General features: G+C 46.7%; 1 protein-coding gene across 1 annotated transcript in view; it reads right to left on the bottom strand.

Moving 5' to 3' along the window:
- ADGRB1 (adhesion G protein-coupled receptor B1) overlaps nucleotides 1–19,277 on the bottom strand; it is a 204,425-nt gene that overhangs the window by 78,587 nt on the left and 106,561 nt on the right. The window contains exon 17 of the mRNA XM_034067515.1: nucleotides 10,053–10,188. Coding sequence (XP_033923406.1) covers nucleotides 10,053–10,188 — 136 coding nt within the window. The remainder of the gene's footprint in view (nucleotides 1–10,052; nucleotides 10,189–19,277) is intronic.

The raw sequence follows: 19,277 nt of genomic DNA on the forward strand, positions 1-19,277 counted from the left end.
GCACCTTGCAGGGAAATGTGGTAAGATTTACACACAGTTGAAATAAAATAACTCCACAGCAGACTGGGAGAGGAAAATGAGGGTAGAATCCAGACTGTGTTTATCCTGATTTAAGCAGTGTTTTGATTCCATGCCAGGCGACAGCATTTCACCAAATTACTCCAAAACAGCCCGCTGTTTGTTTTACTCAATCATTGTTGTACCGGTGAGTGATGCCAGACTGGTAGCTCTCCCCACAGCATGGGCAGCACATTCCTTCCCCATGCCCATGCATCTTGTCCTTAAGAGAGACATGGCTGAGGAGTAGGGGTACACCCAAATCCCCAGTGGAAGAAGATATGAGCCAAAGATGCTCACACCACAATACTGAGAACAGACATCTGCCTTCCCTTTCCCTTCCTCCCACCCTTGCCCAGTCCTTAAGCAAAACCTTCATCCAAAGCACAAGCCGTGAATACTTGCGGAAAGCCTGCACAAGCCATCACTTAAACATCTCTTAAGCCCTGCCTTCATTTAGCCCCTTTAGTTATTACTTGCAGATGTGATTCCCCTCTTGTAGAACTCAAGAAAACATTTCCACCTCTCACTGTTCAATCACTGAAGATGTGTGCATGGGCAACAGGTCCTGACCTGAACAAGGTCAGGAACCAGATGTCTCCAGCTCATTATCAGTCCTCAGAGGCTTTCAGGGGCTCCTTGGTTAGAGCTTGCCTATGAGAAGGAGATGAAGGGATTTCAACCATTTGGCAGATCATCAGTACACTCTTATGATGATAATATTCCCATTGCAATCTGAAAAGCCCATGGGATCCAACATGTTTCCACCTACTCAGTGCAATACACAGCTGGTTACTGTGGACTCACTGGTGCGAATTCCCTATACATGGAATGGTGATCTCAAACCAGTGCACATGGAATCAGCTTCTGGCCCTGATGCCCACCTCATTCACAGCAGAGTGACTGGGAAGTAAAACTGTTACAGCTGCTGGATTTACAACTGTACTGAGTTGATATAAACAAGATCAAAACTTGCCCCAGTAGGAGGATATTCCCCATGTGGGGAATGGCTGACATGATTGCCATATTTAAAAGAGCAAAAAGAACAATTTGTCATGAAAACTGAAACCCTTGTCATGCTTGTGGGAAAAGAGCAATGTCGTTTTGCTTTCACAGATTTATTGAGTGTGTTCTGTATATCCTGCTGGTTAGTAGGACAGGTAGCTAGCGAGCACTGAGCTGCAGGGTTAGTTTTGGCTAACCACTATCACATGCAGCATAATCCTACTTTCCTGATTAGGCAGTCCTGACATTTAGAAGGAACTTTCAAGCTCAGATACTCCTAACTGCAAGTCTGACATTTGTTTTCAATGTGTATTACCCATTTTTGCTTAAGGATTGCCACTGCTGCCAAAATCTTGCGAGTAGATTAGTACACTCAGTTATTCATAGACAGCAAAAGTATGAAGGGCACAAGCCTTTGAGAAACTGATTAAGTTTTGGTTTAAATGAGTAGACATTTGTTGTAAAAGAAGAATAAGGACTCAATTTCCATGTCTTGCTGCCTGGTAGCTCAAGGGCAACTTTAGCCTTTAGGCAGGGCTCAACAGGGTTGAGCAGTGAGCAGCTTGCCAAAATTACCCCAAAAAGGGATGTTCTAGGTTGAAGTACTATGAAGATGGGTGCAGAATGATAGGAGAAAGACAAACACCACTCAACAGCTCGACACAATGCACTTACTTAGTCCTTGCAGTGCTTTGAAAAGGAAGATAATCTCATTTAGCACTAATGCGCTGACTCCCACCCCTGATGAGCCCATGAAACTCAGCCTCCATCACCCACTTGTTACCATTTTCAAGCGAGCACCTTTTGTGATGTCTCCCACGCTGTCCTCTGACTTGGGAGATGCTCCCCCCATAAAAACACCTAAAAAGCAACCCAGTGCTCTTGCTTCAAACCTCCTCTCTTAAACCCTGCTCGGCTCAATGTCTACAAGACAACCCTGACAACAGCAGATGTGCCACGACTTACTGCGGATCGCGATGACTAATGCCCTCGCGCTGTTTACATGTGCCCCCACACCCGCCTGTATCCAAGCATCCTTCTATTTCAGCTGGAAATTTCAGCTATATTTTGTCTATTTTCAGTCTGGGTCATTTTGTGGCTCATTCTGCATTGAACAGTTTGAAGTTGTCATTCTCAGGTGATGAGGAGGTTGAAATAACACATTATGAATACAAAGATAAAATAAAGATGGATCATCAGCTACAGTGGGGTACGGAAAGCAGGCAAGGTGCTCTCTCCAGTTGGGATTTTCCCAGATATGCACCCTAACCTATCAGAGCTTCCCCATCTGCCTCCATCCCTCTCTTCCACCTCCCATCAGCATGCTACCTCTCTGCCACACTTTCCTCCTTTACATAGCAAGAAGCAGACACAAAGTGGATCTAGTTCACAGAATTACACACAAGAGGGTCGAAAAGACCTGACAAACTCATCTCACCTATTTGCCTGCCTTAAAGCTATCTGAACCATCTCCAGCCTTCAATAAAACCCTCACTGGTGGAGGGTAGGCTCTCAGTGCTTGCCTATCCCTGCAGACAGAAGGTTTTCCCTTGTGCCTAAATTAAATCTCTCACACTGCAGTTTGATTCCAATCCCCAGCAGGCACAGACAGCAGATTTCTCCCTTTCCACAGCTACTTCTATCCTTTTCATGACTATTATCCTCCTTCCCCTTAGTTTTTCCTCCTTGAGAAAAAGAGTCAAACCATCTCACAGAGCTCACTTTCACTCACCATCAGCGTGGAGGCACCACACCAAACATCTTTGTCACATCATCCTCTCCCACATGTATGCTCACACACTCCCACACTCACGTACTGTACCAGTCATCCTGTTTGAACACAGAGGAGAGCATCCCGGACATGTACCACTCACTCCCTTTGTTCACATTTCTGCCCCTTAATGGCTCAAATCATGCACTGAGCCTCAGAGCTGCTTTCCCAGCTCTTAGGAAAGGGGAAAGTAGGAACTGGGAAGACCCTGGTGTCCTGGCTTAAATCTACACATCCTTTAACAGAGCAGTAAGCAGTGGCTGGGTAATAGGGCAGCTGTCACATTTGCTAAGCTGCCTTCATGGCAACAAGCCATTAAGCACTGCAGCTCAAAATAAGCACCAAACCCCTCAGGAACGCCTGGACACGCAGTATCCCAGACATGCACGGTGAGGGTTTCATTTCAGCTGAAGACAAGTGACTAACCTCAGCCCTGGTCTGCTCCTGGGGTCACTTGGTTAATGCCAGCGCAGCTCTTGCCTTTACACCGAAGGGTGAACGTGGCTCGGTATTACTCACGCTGAAGCACTGAATCCCACAACGGTTTTAAGCTCCCAGCCACTTGATCATGTTCCTCTCCCACGTCCCCTTCAGATGAAGAGATACAGGGTGATGCAGCATTTGCCTGCAGAAGAGTCACTGCCAGGGCTGTGCAGAGCTCGCTGGCTTCAGCTCGCGGGGGAAGAGCTGCAGACCCACGCTGCTGCAATCCCACTGCCTGGAGTTTTGTCGTAACTTAAAGACCTGAGCGAATCCACAAGCACGGAGCAGGAACTCGGCGGAGGGAAGCTGTCAGCTCTGAATATCTACCCAACTACCCGCTGGATCGACAGACAGCTGAAGCCGCAGACAGCCGCCAAGGAGGTGGGATGCTGGATGACTGCTTATTATGCTGAGCCAAATCCTCCTATTACTACCTCATGTGTTACCTGTCTTCTTTTAATACATTCGAGTGTTGTCTCTCCTTGAAGCACGGAACTGAAAGGGATTTCCTATCCCACTTGTCTCTGATTCCTTTCCTGTGTAATTGTTTAAACACTAATCACTTATTTGCTGATGGGATTCCTTCTTAGGTATCTGTGCACAGCACACAGCAATGGCAAACTCCATCACATCTCCCACCAAATTAACACACTCTCTGCTCCCTGGCACCTGGAGCACATCACAAGCTCTATCAGTAATCCCCTTCCTCAGCATAAATCATCTGTATGTTGACACAGGGTCCTCTCCAAATTCAGATGAGGGTTAGCCCAAATTCACCCTGTGGTGTATAATGACCTCAGGTGAGTGATAAAACCCCACATGTTTTAAAGCAGGTGACTTCCAGCAAAGCAATGATGGAGAAGCACAATTCAGCCACCTTTGCTAAGAGGCCACATTTGAAATGTAATGCAATTCTTTTAAGGGGAAGCTGGACTGTGGGTTAGTCCATTTGGGTACCTAAGGGCAATACACATCCTCTCTACTTCCTAATTGCATTATGAGAGAGAGTGGGAAGGGAACACTGTCAGCCCAGCTGGTTCATATCCTGTCTTCTCCAGGCTATCAAAGCTTGCTGAAGCTCAGGGGGACTCTATGGGGTTTAATGAATAGAGCATCCCTGCTGAGCAAAGGAAAGTCCAGCTTGTGCCTTGCACAATCCTATGGGCTGCCACAGACCTCAGGGAAAGGCACCCCTGAGAAAACACAGCATCTGCTCCTGCTGTGGAGATGGGTGAACCCAAGACATCCCCAGCAGCACTTACACCATAACAGTCCTCAATCTCAGCACAAAGCTCTCCTAAGAGGAGCAGGAGTCCAGCTGGAACGTGTCTTCCTCACTCCTACTTTGGTCTCTCCATATCTGGGGAGATTCCAGTGAGAACAGCACAAATCCCTAAGGAACCTTAGGAAACATTCCCAGTTCAAGAGGCACAATCAGCTCCTGAGAGACATTCTACTCGCAGCAGCATCCCGGAGAGGACAGGGTGATGCAGGAAGAGATGCCAGCGGCACAAGGGCAGGAAGCATGGGGAGGATTTGGACCTCAAAAGCCCAAATGTTTGCAGCTCAGCAATGTGCACCCTGGCACAGCTCTTGCATTAAGAACAAGAGGAGGCTCCTAATGCTCTGTCAGGGAAATGACAGCCCTTGGTGCTTTCTGTAGCACCCTTCAGGCTTGGGGTGCTGTGCAAATATGAATGTGAGCAGCCTGCAAGGGTGCTGCAGCTGGAGAAAAGGAAGCAGAAAACAATGAAGTGATTGGCCCAAGGTCACAATTTTACTCACAGGCACAGAAACAGCCCTGGCTGTACAATCATAGAATGGTTTGGGTTGGAAAGGACCTGAAGATCATCCAGTTCCAACCCCCTGACATGGGCAGAGACACCTCACACTTGACCATGTCACCCAAGGCTCTGTCCAGCCTGGCCTTGAGCACTGCCAGGGATGGAGCACTCATCACTTCTCTGGGCAACCCATTCCAGTGCCTCAGAACCCTCACAGTAAAGAACTTCTTCCTTATATTAAACTGAACTTCCCCTAGCAAATACACCCAGATACACCTAAACTCCCCCCTAGACCCCTGTACAAACTGGCAGCAGTTTGATGCTTTAAGACTTTGAGCTGGGCAAAACCAAGAACTTCCTTTCAGCAGAAAAGTCCAGCTTTTGAATTCAAGAGATAACACCACAGGAGAAGCAGCATTAATGAAACCTGAAAACTATTGTAAACCTGAGAACGGACTGTTCTCCAGATATGCAAAGGGCTTTGTTCTTATCCAGACTCTAAATCTCACGTGTTAAACCATGGTAGAATATAAATGTTAAACAGTTCATCTCCAAATAAAGTGCTCTGGTCTTATCTAAGTGAAACGCTGCTGTAATTTCCATTAAAATGTTGTCAGAACTGCTACACCTTTACAAAATATTTTAATTCATTAACATCTTTTTCCTGCTGCTGGAAAACCTGGATCTGTTCCCTGTGCACGCAAGGCCCTACTGAGGTTTAAGACCTTAAAATAACCTACATTGTCTCTGCATGCACTCTATGAAGTACGCAGACCTCCCATAGCACAGGGCAATCTTTTCAGGGGGAAGATCTTCAAGATCACACTAGACCTGCATGTTGATTCCCTTCCCACAGCCTGCCCAAGACATAACACTGAAAGTCTACTTTCCATACATTATTTCCTTAAGGTAAAAAGGGTTCCTTCCCCTCTGCTGCACGCACAATGCTGGCATGTTTTCAGGTAAGGAAAGGTATGTTGTGAGTTGATATTGGAGCTCAGAAGCTGTTGGTTCTTTGGGAAGAGAACACACCATGAAAGGTGCCTTGTATTCATAACAATGCTATACCAATGATTAAAGCCTCTTGCAACATCCTGGGACATCATAGGGTCCAGGGCTGCTCACTGCGTACACTCAGTGAGTGTACCAGTCACTTTTATAGTTTAGTTTGCTACAATACAGCCCACAAAAGCATATAGGTGCTGTACAACCCCTCCAGCTAATGGTCTGCTTGTCACTAAACAACACCATGGTGTGGACATAACAAACTCAGCATCCATACAAGTTCTTGCTGCCAGCACCTTTCAACCTTAGCTAACACTAGGAACCAGAGCAGAGCTCAGATGCTGAACTCCAATCAGCCCTGTCTCTGCAGATGAGGCTAGTAAGGGACGGGAGAGAGAGCAGAGATATACTCATACAGCCTTACTGTGGTCCCAAGTGCTGTAAGAACCGAGCTTTATAGATTGATTGACTTTATAAAGGCCAATCATGAGCTGGTAGGCAGAAGAGACAACACGAGCCAAACTCAAACAGAACAAAGAGTGAAAGGTTCTCCTGTGCATCCTCAAGCTCCTGCTCTTTCCTTCCCACCTCTAAAACATTGCCAAGACTGCCAAGAAACACTTAGAAAATGCCACCATAAGACTCTTTATTCAGCCTGGCTATGGCTTGCAATGTATAGTTTGAACACATGGCTCTGCAGTTTCCTTTTGCACTTATTCTGTTAGCTATTAACGCAGGTATAGCATTCCAGCAAGCCAATACTATCACACTACCAAGGTATGCATGGTATAAAACCAAAATGAAAGGAGAACCCCAAAAATCTTATCTAAATTCCTTTACTTTAGAAGTTTTAATCTTTCATGATGGTCAAACAGCAATCACACCAAATCAGTGCAAGGGGCTGCCTTTGTCTAGCTGAAATTGCAGGGTCCAAGAGAAATGGGATGCAGAGAAAGGGCACATTTGAACTCCACCTGTTAAGCTGGACCTGAACATCTCCATCTTGGTTTAGGGATCTCCATCGTCAGAACCAATTAAAAACACAGCACTTTCAGCCCCTAAATTCATTGAAATCAAGGCCAACTCCTTCCTTTCCAACCATATGAGCAGCTCTTAGGGCCCAGCCAAGGGAAACTCTGTCCTTGGCAAGTCCAAATCAGCTGCCTGAGCAGCAACACTCATCTTCCACAAGCCTTTCATGGTCCTTTTTCACTGCTAAGAAGCTGTGCCTGAACCAGGGTTACAAATATTTCAAACTGCCAGGGCCAAAGACTCCAGAAAGGAGATTTATAGCAATAAATAATATTAATGACACAGGCGGATGGAGCTTCTTGTCCTGAGAGCTCCAAAGGTACATGAAAAACTGCACTATAAATGTCACCACCGCAGACACCAACGATGATGAGATGCCACCTCTGGGGAAGTGAGGCAGCTTTGGCTTGCTCCGAATGACACTCGGTCAGGAAACTGAGGGTGGTACAACAAGGATACGCATGAACAATGCTCCACAGCATCACCAGACCCTAGGCTTTGCTTAGTAGGGGGACTCAGTAGCTATCCAGGTCCCAGCTTTCCTCCCAGCGTGGCCAAAGGACTCCTACTGATGCCCATGAGTTGACTCCAGGCTGGGAAATAAACTGAGTTGTGCAAATGCAACCTGACCAGCAGCCAGCAGAGTTGGAAAGAGGACAAAGGAAGCAATTTTAGGCCTAAACCCCAAAGGACCAGCTGGAAGGTTAGTTGCAGATATAATAAAACATGCCTGGGGGAAGGAAGCTGCATCCTCCGCAGCCAAGCCCACTCTCAGATGCACGGATGATAAAGGGCTTACATGAACCCTGTGTTACCCAGATAACACTCCAAACACCTAGAGCTGAGGGAATAGCAGTAGTTGGCTATGTCAAGTTAACCATTTTTCCCCCTAGCTGCTTAGTTAAATCATGCCAAGGGCTGCGTGAACATAAAGTCTCTGTTAGAGAAACTTCTGCTGTAGCTAAACCAAGGGCTCCCATTTCTCTTCCCATACTGCCTGCTTCCAGAAGAAGGATCACCAAAGGACCTTCACCAGCAGCACTTCAGGCTTTGCTTTAGGAGTGTTGCTGCAGCAGAAATCACTCTTTATTTTCTCCAACCACACAACATCCCCAAACTTTGTCAGGGTTGCTTGCAACAACAGCACTGAGTGCTTCCTGCACAGAACAAAGCTCACCCATCACCTATAGTGGTGGTCCTCATAGCCTCTAGAGCCAGATATTTGGGTGTCATCCTTGGGCTAAAAGGAGAAACCTTGCTGCTGGGAGGATGCAGTGCTGCATGCTCTATGGGCAGGTACAGAACAGCAAGTTATAGAGATGCAGATGGGTCCCAGCTGCATCACCTCCATACACCTCTAGAAGGCTGGCTACCACTCCTGCCAACACTAGCCCATCAGGCAGCCTTCCTTCTTGCTTGGTTTCAAGCAAATCCCAACTTCCCTGATGGGAAGACAAGGAAGCAAAGACCCATGGAGGAAGATGGGTCCAGGGACACCACTATCAACACAACCAGCTCCTTCCAAGCAGGAACCCAAGTCCCACTTCTACCTTTGAGCATCCTTCAATCAGCGCATGTCTACCAAGACCATAAGCTCATTGCCTCATCCAAGAGCACCTCAAGAATGGTTGTACCTGACACGAGCCAGTTTCACATCACTGGAGCAGCTGGGCCTGCACGGGGCCGGGCAAACACAACCAACACTGTGTCTTTAAAACCACTTCAGTGCAGATGTTGTTTCCATGGTAACTAGTGGACCAAATACATTAGTGTTTCTAATAATAAACCAAACCTTCATCTTGGAAAATGTGATCCCCCCTCTCCCTTTTACCACCATCACCCTTCCTTTCATCCTTTCCCCTCCCCTTTCACTGAATTAAGCCAGCATTTAACAAGCAAGGCATAATTAGTAAATAATTACAAGGGCCCAGTAACTCCCAGTGCCCAGGCAGATGGAGAAGCATTGGGTGGAGAAAGGGGGGTGGCTTTGCTCTATGAACCTGGGAACTGTCCAAAAAGGGATGAACTACTTAAAAAAAGGGGGGGAAAATACATTATAAAGCACAAGGTGGAAGAAAAGAGCCGGAAAAGCCCCTTTTGACCACCCTGGTGTTGCCTTTGGCACCTTCCCCACTCTCTGAGTCCCGGTGCAGTCGCCCGGTGATAATTTCTAGGAATCTCGCACTTTTCTTTTCCTCCATCCCAGACGCGGCTCCGTATTCACCAACAGCAGCCAAAACTTCACAACTCCTCCCTTCCACGCTCCTTTATCCCGGAGTGGGGACACCCCACGCACCCCCATCACCCAAATAGTGTGGGGTAACGAACAGGACCAAGAGGCACGGAGCGGGACACGAGTGGGATGCGGTGGGGATGGAAGCGGTGCGGGATGATTCCCCTTCCCCCTTCCCAAAATAAGACACGTGTGAGGATTTAGTGCGTGGGGAGCCCACAGGAGGGAGCACGCCCGGCGGGGGCTGCTCGCCCCACACGTTTAGCGGTATCCTCATCCAAAGCATAGGGAAAGAGGGATGGAGGAAAAGGGGGAAGCAGCGCAGCAGCAAGATGCGTGTCCCGTCTTGTAACCTCCCCCTCCATCCCAAAAGGCATAAACTGCGGGCAGCTCGGGGAAGGGGAGAGAAAGGGCGGCGGTGGAGGGTGATGCAAAGCCTCACGGTGTGTGTCGCCACGGTCCCAACGACACCGGGCTGCAGCAGGGCTCTGGACTGTCCCCAGCGCCTCCGGTCCCCGCAAGCCGCCCTCCGAGGATGCTACACTGCATCCCGGTGGTGTTCTCTTCCTTTCCTCTTTATTTCCCCCGGTCCCCCCGCAACCCCATGTGTGTGTATGTGTGTGTCTATGTCCCCATCCCTCCCTCCTCTCCCCTCTGCTCCTCCCTCCGCGCCGGGACTCACCATGTCGGGGTTGAGCTGGGCTAAGATGGCGAAGGCGGAGAGCCGGTCACACAGGCACTTGGTCCGGGAGGCGTCGAGCGGGACCGTTCGGCAGCCGCGCCAGGACCAGGCGCCGGGTGGAGAGGCGGAGGCTCTGCTGGAGGAGGGAGGAAGGGAGGGATGGATGCAAGGAGGGAGGGATGGAGCGAGGGAGGGACGGGGCGGCGGAGCGGGGAGAGAGGGAAAGCGGCCGTCAGGGCGGGCGGGGAGCGGGCACGGAGCCGCAGGGGAGACCGCGCCCCCCCCCCCCCCAAATACCACCCCCCCGGAGCTGGATCTTCTAAGCCCCGCCCCGCTCTGACCCCTCCATCGCTTTCCACCCATTTAAACGTTCCCCTTCATCCCCCCGGGCTGCCCATAGCACCTCCCATCCCTGTAGCCCACATAGCCCGTGAACGCACGCATAACTGCACAGGCTTGTCCCACACACCCACACTGTGGGTGCACAACCTCACAGCCTTGTGATGTACACCCAGCATAAGGATGCATAATCCTAGAACCCTGTCCCACATGTTATACACACCTTCTTAACCCTATAGCCCTGTCCCACATATGTTATAGATACCTCTTTAACCCTATAGTCCTATCCTGCATATGTTATACATACCTCCTTAACCCTATAGTCCTGTGACATGCTCCACCCCTGGCAGTGTTCAAGGCAAGGTTGGAAGGTGTCCCTGCCCGTAGCAAGGGTTTGGAACTGGATGAGCTTTAAGGTCCTTTTTAACCCAAATCATTCCATGTTTCTGTGATGGCATATGCCCCACATAAGGATGCACAATCCTATAGCTCTGTCCCATGTATATTATATACACCTCCTTAATCCTGTAGCCTTGCCCCACTTACTTTGTGTATGGATGCATAACCTTATGGATTTGTCTCACACACCCACTATGTGGATGCATAACCCTATATCGCTGTGACATGCACCCCATGCATGGATTAATAATCCTATAGCTGTCCTACATAACCCCAAAATACACCTCTCATCCTATAGCCTTATCTTGCATATCCTAAATACAGATGCATAACCCTGTACAGCTGTCCCACACACGATACACACCTTACTTTCCCCATAACTCCATCCTATATACATCATAGCCCTGCTCCACACCATATAGAAGTTTCCCACCCATCCTGCCCCCTATATACGTCCCCCAGCCACATGTGCCCCACATGGGAGTGCACTCCTTCCCCACACCAATTACCCCAACATATGACTCCACCTCTCCCCCACACCTTCCTCACCCCCCATAACCTCCCCCAATTACTCCCCCTTCCCTTGTTCCCTCACTGGGAAGCTCTCTGGGGCTAGGATCCCCATACAGGCCATGACAGGACTCCCCTTGGATGTGCCCTGCACCCTCACAGCTCTGGGCATGGCAGGAATGCCCCTGCTTCATAGCATGATGCTTCAAGACATCAAAGGGACAGAGTCCCTGCTTTCTTATGGCATCTTTTCAGCCTGAGAAAGAGCAGCAGAGTGGGGAAGGAGTCATAGGTGGGAAAGCCTCCATGTGAAGCTGGCCTTCATCCCATAGATGCGATGCCTCCATCAGGAAAGTAACTGCAGCTCCATCTCCATGTGAGCACTAAGGGCTAAGCCAGAAACGGAATCCTCTGTTCTGGCTTGCATGACAAGGTATAATCATCACCTAAAAAGTACAGTCATTTTCCACCCATTGCTTCTGTCTCTTGTCCAGATTACTCTCTTGAAATGTGGTGACACACAGGGTGGAAATGAAGAGAGCAAGTGCAGAAATGCAGTGGATGGGGAGAAGGTTGGGATCTATGTGGATCACTGGATTCACTGGACCCTGGGATGTGGAAGCAAAGCCAGAGAGCCATACACCTTCACTGGAGCAACACGGGTGTAATATGTCCCCTCTCCACATCTGACTGTCCTCCGAGGAGGGACCAAAGCAGCAATGCCAGCAGCAAGCTCAAGGCAGCTCCAGATGGAGCCAAGCTGCTCGGCAGCCTTAGGTGCATCACAGATGGCCTGAACTCTATACTGCTGACTCCAACAGACCTGCCTTGAATTGCAGAGAAAGCTTTTGCAGGTCTTGACTCCATGTACACACTGACACATTCCTCACACAATGAGACAGAGCATCCCTCCACCTCCACAGTGCAAGAACACACTGGGTACCAAAACAGGGTAACAGAACATCAACACGTGCTGTTGCTTCTGTTGTGATTATCTACTCGGATCCAGTTTAATATGTGACACTGAGCCTTCCCAAATTAGCTCTGTTTCAGATTAAAGCACTTTCCATAGCTAAATAAATAAAGCCAAACTATTTTTACTGTAGAAGTTGTCAGCAACGCACAGAACAGTTTTGCTTTCTTGGTGAATGTCTGGATCCTGCTGTATGTCAGTGTGGTGGATGATGGGACATAAATCTGTCTTCCCAGGATAGTCAGCCCTGCACATGCTCTTCTGCTGAGCTAAGTCACATCATCCTGTGTTCAAACTGAACAGGAGAAGTTCAGGTTGGATCTAAGGAAGAAGTTCTTTACTGTGAGGGTGCTGAAGCACTGGACCAGGGTGCCCAAAGAAGTGGCGAATGCTCCATCCCTGGCACTATTCAAGTCCAGGTTAGACAAAGCCTTGGGTGACATGGTTTAGTGTGAGGTGTCCCTGCCCATGGCAGGACGGTTGGAACTGATGATCTTAAGGTCCTTTCCAACCCAAACTAATCTATGATTCTCTGATTCTGTCTCATGGAGAACCTCAGGTCCAAGCATCATTCTTTAGCCTCTTCCACTCACCCATTCACCAACACCCTTCTTGGAAGGCACTAAGAGATCCAAGGCCAACCTCAGAGGGAATATGAATTCCCTATTCTCCCATATATGTATTGCCTGTACTTCCAAGAACTACATTAGCCAGCTCTGTTTATTCACTGTCACCAAGACAAATCCCTTATTTACACTGTGTGCAAATAAAGACAAATGCTCACACTCCACCAACCAGTTCTGTGTTCTCCTAGAAAGTATTCATTTAGCTTGACAAGATCTATTTTGCGTAAGCTGATTGCTATTAATTTCTCCATTTTAATGAGCATGCTATTATTCAATTATAATCATAATATTACCCACAATCCCTTCATATTTGGATGGTGTGTTATTGTGCCTAGGACAGACATGAGGCAGGCGGCTGTGGAGTGAAGCTGTGATGCTTACAGACACACTCCTCTCTCCAGACTTTGGGAACAGTTCCACCCTTCCTTTACAAAAGTGTAATGATCCCCTATTAGTCTTAACCTGTTCTTTTAACACTCCTGCATGTAAAATTCCCCTATCTTGTTTCTCTTCACAAGATCCCACTTTATTGGAGGATGGATAGCATGTTTTCCAGCTGCTGGGGTAATGAAAAGTATTTCATTAGCCTGCGATGGGGATTAAGTAACCAGGCTCTCTTCCAACTACAGAATACAGGCATTTATTGCAATTTCTGCATTATTATAAATAAATCTGTCATTTCTAGTTAATAACAACCCAATGCCATTAGGATTTATTTGGGGTTTACTATACTCTAACTTTTGATGTATTTCAACCACGATAAAAGCCTTACTTTTAGTTTTTCCTATCTTTTTCAAGCTTTTGCTTTGTGTTGTTTACCATGAAGATAACCTTCGTCTGTGTCTCTACAACAGCTTTTACTTTGCCTCTAAAGCAGACTGCTGCTGGGTTTTGCAGATAGAATCATAGAATCACAGAATGGTTTGGGTTGGAAAGGACCTTAAGATCATCCAGTTCCAATCCCCTGCCATGGGGAGGGACACCTCACACTAGACCACGTCACCCAAGGTTTTGTCTAACCTGGCCTTGAACACTGCCAGGGATGGAGCATTCACCACTTCTTTGGGCAACCTGGTCCAGTGCCTCAGCACCCTCACAGTAAAGAACTTCTTCCTGATATCTAACCTGAACTGCCCCTGTTTCAGTTTAAAGCCATTACCCCTTGTCCTGTAGCTACAGTCCCTGATGAAGACTCCCTCTCCAGCATCCATGTAGCCCCCTTCAGACACTGGAAGCTGCTCTGAGGTCTCCACTCAGCTTCTCTTCTCCAGGCTGAACAGCCCCAACGTTCTCAGCCTGTATCTATACAGGAGGTGCTCCATCCCCTGAGCATCCTCGTCACCTCCTCTGGACTTGCTCAACAGCTCCATGTTCTCCTTATGTTGAGGACACCACACTGCACACAGTGCTGCAAGTGGGGTCTCAGGACAGCAGACTAGAGGTTTATTTGTAATTTCTTCTTATAATTATTACGATTACTATTACTACTATTACTATTACTAATACTATTACTATTTCATTGAGGTTTTTTAGTGCTCTACTTATCTTTTTCATATATGGCTTTTAAAACATCTCCTACTTATCCTTAACGTCTTCTTCCTAAGGAGGCTTTTGCAACAAACAGACATGCTGAAAGCTCTCATTCTTAAAGCATCAAATACATGCACGTTGACACACACATACACCCCCTGCCCCCAGGCAATTTGAACTTTCTTGAAATGTGTGAATAGAATTGCCTTAACATCGCTTTCAATGCTGAAACACAGCTTTGTTCATTTCCCAGCTTTCAGAGTAGATGAGGACAGATCTGGGCCATGCATCAACAGAAGTAACCTCATCAAAAAGAAGGAATCTGAAAGTCTCCCAAACCAGGAAAAGCCCAGAGGAGGTATCAGCAAACAAATAACACTCCCTAGGTGCTGTGCCTGGCCTCACACTCTCGTGGTAGAGATGCTGACAGTACAGCAGTGAATGCAATATCAGAACAAAGTCTATCCACGGCCAAAGCCACACTTGGCACAGTCTGATATCCATTTCTAGATGCACATACAGAAAAAGGACATAGTGATATCTAGGTGGAAAGCAAAAGAGAAAACTTTGCTCTTCTAAGACGCAGTCTGATGCCTGCTTATCTATCCCATTGGATTCAAAGAAATCAAACAAATCAAAGCCATCCACTTTTTACTTGAAAAGCTGCTATAAATCCTATGAAGGATGGGTGCTGTGGGACGTGCTGAGTCAGAAACATGGTATAAATCACCTCAGAATAAGTCCAAGTATGCCATTTAATAGAAAATGGAAATCTGACCCTCATTACTAACAGCAATTATTAATTGATGATTATCAGTTATTAAACTACTCAGAATACTCAGATGCTCTAAAAATCATGTCCATTCCTCTGGTTTTACACTCCTCAGATGAATAACTCTTCTCTCAACCTTTCCTTTCTCTCTACAAATCTATTTAAGTACCTATTCTCATTGCCTTGTAACCCTTTTTATATGAATATCTCTGCACCTTTTTGGGATGTAGCTTGGAGATGGGTTGGGGAAATGTGATAGGACAAGGGGGAATAGGCTTGAACTAGAAATAGGGTAGAGTTAGGTTAGATATTAGGCAGAAGCTGTTCCCTGTGAGGGTGCTGAGGCGCTGGCACAGGGTGCCCAGAGAAGCTGTGGCTGCCCCATCCCTGGCAGTGCTCAAGGCCAGGTTGGACACAGGGGCTTGGAGCACCCTGCTCCAGTGGAAGGGGTCCCTGCCCATGGCAGGGGGTTGGAACTGGATGAGCTTTAAGGTCCCTTCCAACCCAAACCATTCCATGATTCTTTGATTTATGGATAGGAGGACATGACAGGGGAGCCAACAGCACCTTTTCACTGTCCATGTGCTACCATGGGGCAAGAGGAAGGCAAACCTTAGTCTTTAGAGATCTGTTTGAAAGGTTTCTTGTATATTGCTCCATCACAAGGGCTAACCAATGCACCATCTATAGCTTTGTGCATTGCTTCTCTCAGGCAAGGTGCCAGCGTTGCCTTATACCCAGTGTGGATATGCTATTATGAACCCCCCTTCAAATCTATCTTCCGGATTCAGCCTGTGTTTCTTTGGTTTAAAATTAATCTTGAGTCCATATGGTTGCTGAGAAACTTCTAAAAATGCACAATTCATTTGAAACTGGAAAGCTTCAAAATCACAGCTGTACTGATGTGAAATCGCGTGAAAAATGCCAGTCTTGTGATTTTAGGTGATCCAATTCCTTGTTTCAGTGTTTGAGCCTGTCCAGTGTTAACTGCTGCAGATGATATATTCAATACCACCAAAAGATATCAAATGGAATCTCTCTGTGGTTCAGGGAATCACATTTGACAGAGTTTTGGTCATGTTAGATGCAGACAGCATTCTGCACATGGGTGTGTAGGTTCAGCAAGCAAGTATTACCAACAGCCTTATAGTTCAGGGCAGACTTGAAATCCTAAAAGATTCAAATCACTGGATTTTGTAATACAAAGTTAGTCCCACTGGGATCTGTTCAAGTTACAAAACAGATATTACGAAATGGGCATATTGCATATTTGAATGTAAAATACTTTCTTCCCGGACCTGATTAAAAGCTGTAGAATTAAATGGGATATTAATGAACAGGTCCATAAGGGAAGGCGCATGTGTGTGCTGGCCTGTGCATGTCTATGCATCTGTAGATCAATTCCGAGCCTTTGTATGCTCAGCAAAAGCTTCAATTCTGCAGAAAAAATACACTGGGTTTGCAATGGAAAATCTGGGCTCAGTGGAGAAGAAAAAGAGCAGAATTTGAGCTATTCACAAATATTGAATCCAGGTACACTAATAAGGAAGCAGAATTCTTTCCATGCAGTCTCAAGAGGGGAGGGAAGATGGAGGAACTTGACTAAAGGGAAAACGTGGGCAGAATATTAGGGAACAGTGCAGTGAGACTGATTGCAAACAAGTCAAAGAGGAACTGTAGAAATCCCCCAAGCAGACTGGTGTAAAGAACATTGTACTGGGAATGGTAGCAGGAAACCTGACAAGTCCTTTCTGTGTCTAATGTCTATGGTCAGATTTATCTCCACTGTGATTCCAGTGATGTTCCACAAGAAAATGTTTCACCATATGTTACAGCATGAGCATGAACATTGAGCACTTGATGGGGAAAAGCAATTAAGTGCTGTCTTGTAGATTTAAATAGGAGCTAAGCACATGCCTAAGGACTTTCTCAAATAGAAATGTTATTCTGAACAGGAATTTGCACAAATGGAGAGCCTTTGTTGTGGGAAGAGGCAGGTATCACAGAATCATAGAATGGTTTGGGTTGAAAAGGACCTTAAGATCATTCAGTTCCAACCCCCCCAGCATGGACAGGGACACCTCACACTAGACCACGTCACCCAAGGTTTTGTCTAACCTGGCCTTGAACACAGTAATGGAGCATTCACCACTTCTTTGGGCAACCCATTCCAGTGCCTCAGCACTCTCACAGTAAAGAACTTCTTCCTTATATCTATCCTGAACTTCCCCTGTTTCAGTCTGAACCCATCACCCCTTGTGCTATCACTGCAGTCCCTGACGAAGAGTCCCTCTCCAGCATCCTTGTAGTCCCCTTCAGATCAAAAAGCAGTTGTGAAAAATGGGGTATTATATTTGAGACTTCAATAGTACAAACAATCTCCAAAGATTTCTTCCACCCTCAGTGATTCTGTGATTCTCTGCTTCTTGCTTCACATGGACCATTCCCCCCCTTACTAACCAAGCAGATCATGCAAGTGCTTGGCATGGCTCCAGCTGGCAGATTGATTATTAATTTGGAGAACGAACCAGAGATGAAGTCAAAGTTAATCCTTTTTGTGGGATTCCCAAAAGCAATTTTCATTTCCAGCCAAAGGCTGCCCCAGAGCGTCTCTCAAACACTTTGGCTCTGCACAATAGCTCGGCATGAAAAAGAAACGTACAATCATTTTTCTGCAGCAAGTGTGTGAGAGTCATCATTACTGCAGGACCTCAGGGCTAGATTAAAAAGAGGATGGTGCCTGGGAAAAAAGGGACATGAAAAGGTTTGCACCTTTTGAATAACAATAAAAATGCTTTAACATTATATTTATCTACATAGAATATAAATATAATTGATATAATATTTAAATAATCGCAAAATTGCTGATTTGCTGCTAAAACAGCCACAGAGGATCTCATGCCAGATAGGTAAATGCTGAAACAAATTGAATACGACACTAAATATGGGCTAAAATCAATCTTTAACACTGTAGCTGCTTGGGAAGTTTTGGATGCTGTCAGTGCCAAAGTAGTAATTGTGCTCTGGTTAGTTTAGACCTTCCTAAGAAGTGAATAAAAGTCACAAAACTCCATCACAAGGGTCATGCTATTATCCAAGAGATAATTCGTCCTTTTACTGATCAATGCACTGATTCAAAGCCAGGCTGAACTCTCGGTTATACTACTGAACACCCCGTGAGACATCTCACACATCCAGGAAGACAGCCCAGGCTTACTGGAGCAAAACCTATCCTCCTAAACCCCCTATGCACTCCTGTGTCCCTGAATTTGAAGTGTAGCACCAATTTGGAGACATCCACATAACCTAACCTGAAAACTGATGCTCCAGTGCAATAACTGTTTCTTATTACATCTGATCGCAGTGTACAGCGAGCAGGAATGAAATTGTGCATCATCAAGCTCATTTAGCTCACAGCCCAGAAAGCCAGCATCATGAGAATCGTGACCAGCAAGTCAAGGCAGGGGATTCTCCCCCTCTACTCCATTCTCATGAGACACCCCTTCAGTTCTGCATCCAGCTCTGGGGCAACAGCACAGGAGGGATGTGGAGCTGTTGGTGTGAGTCCAGAGGGGGTCATGGAGATGCTGCGAGGGCTGGAGCAGCTCTGCTCTGGAGCCAGGCTGAGAGAGCTGGGCTGGGGCAGCCTGGACAAGAGAAGGGTCCTGAAGCTGAGAACTTTTTGCAGCCTTTCAATGCTAAAAGGTGAGTTATAAGAAAGTTGAGGACAGACTTTTTAGTAGAGCAATAGAACAAGGGGTGATGGTTTTAAACTAAAAGAGGGTAGATTCAGACTAGATCTAAGGAAGAAATTCTTTACGAGAAGGGTGGTAAAATGCTGGCACAGGTTGCCCAGAGAGGTGGTTGATGTCACGTCCCTGGAAACAATACCAGGCTGGACAGGACTCTGAGCAACCTGATCTAGTTGAAGATGTCCCTGCTCATAGAATCATAGAATAGTTAGGGTTGGAAAGGACCTTAAGATCATCTAGTTCTGGAATAGACAACCTTTAAAGGTCCCTTCCAACCTATACCTATGGTTCTATGATGAGGAAACTCAGACACACAAAGGAGAT

This window comes from Melopsittacus undulatus, chromosome 1, assembly GCF_012275295.1.
Source record: "Melopsittacus undulatus isolate bMelUnd1 chromosome 1, bMelUnd1.mat.Z, whole genome shotgun sequence".
NCBI lineage: Eukaryota > Metazoa > Chordata > Aves > Psittaciformes > Psittaculidae > Melopsittacus > Melopsittacus undulatus.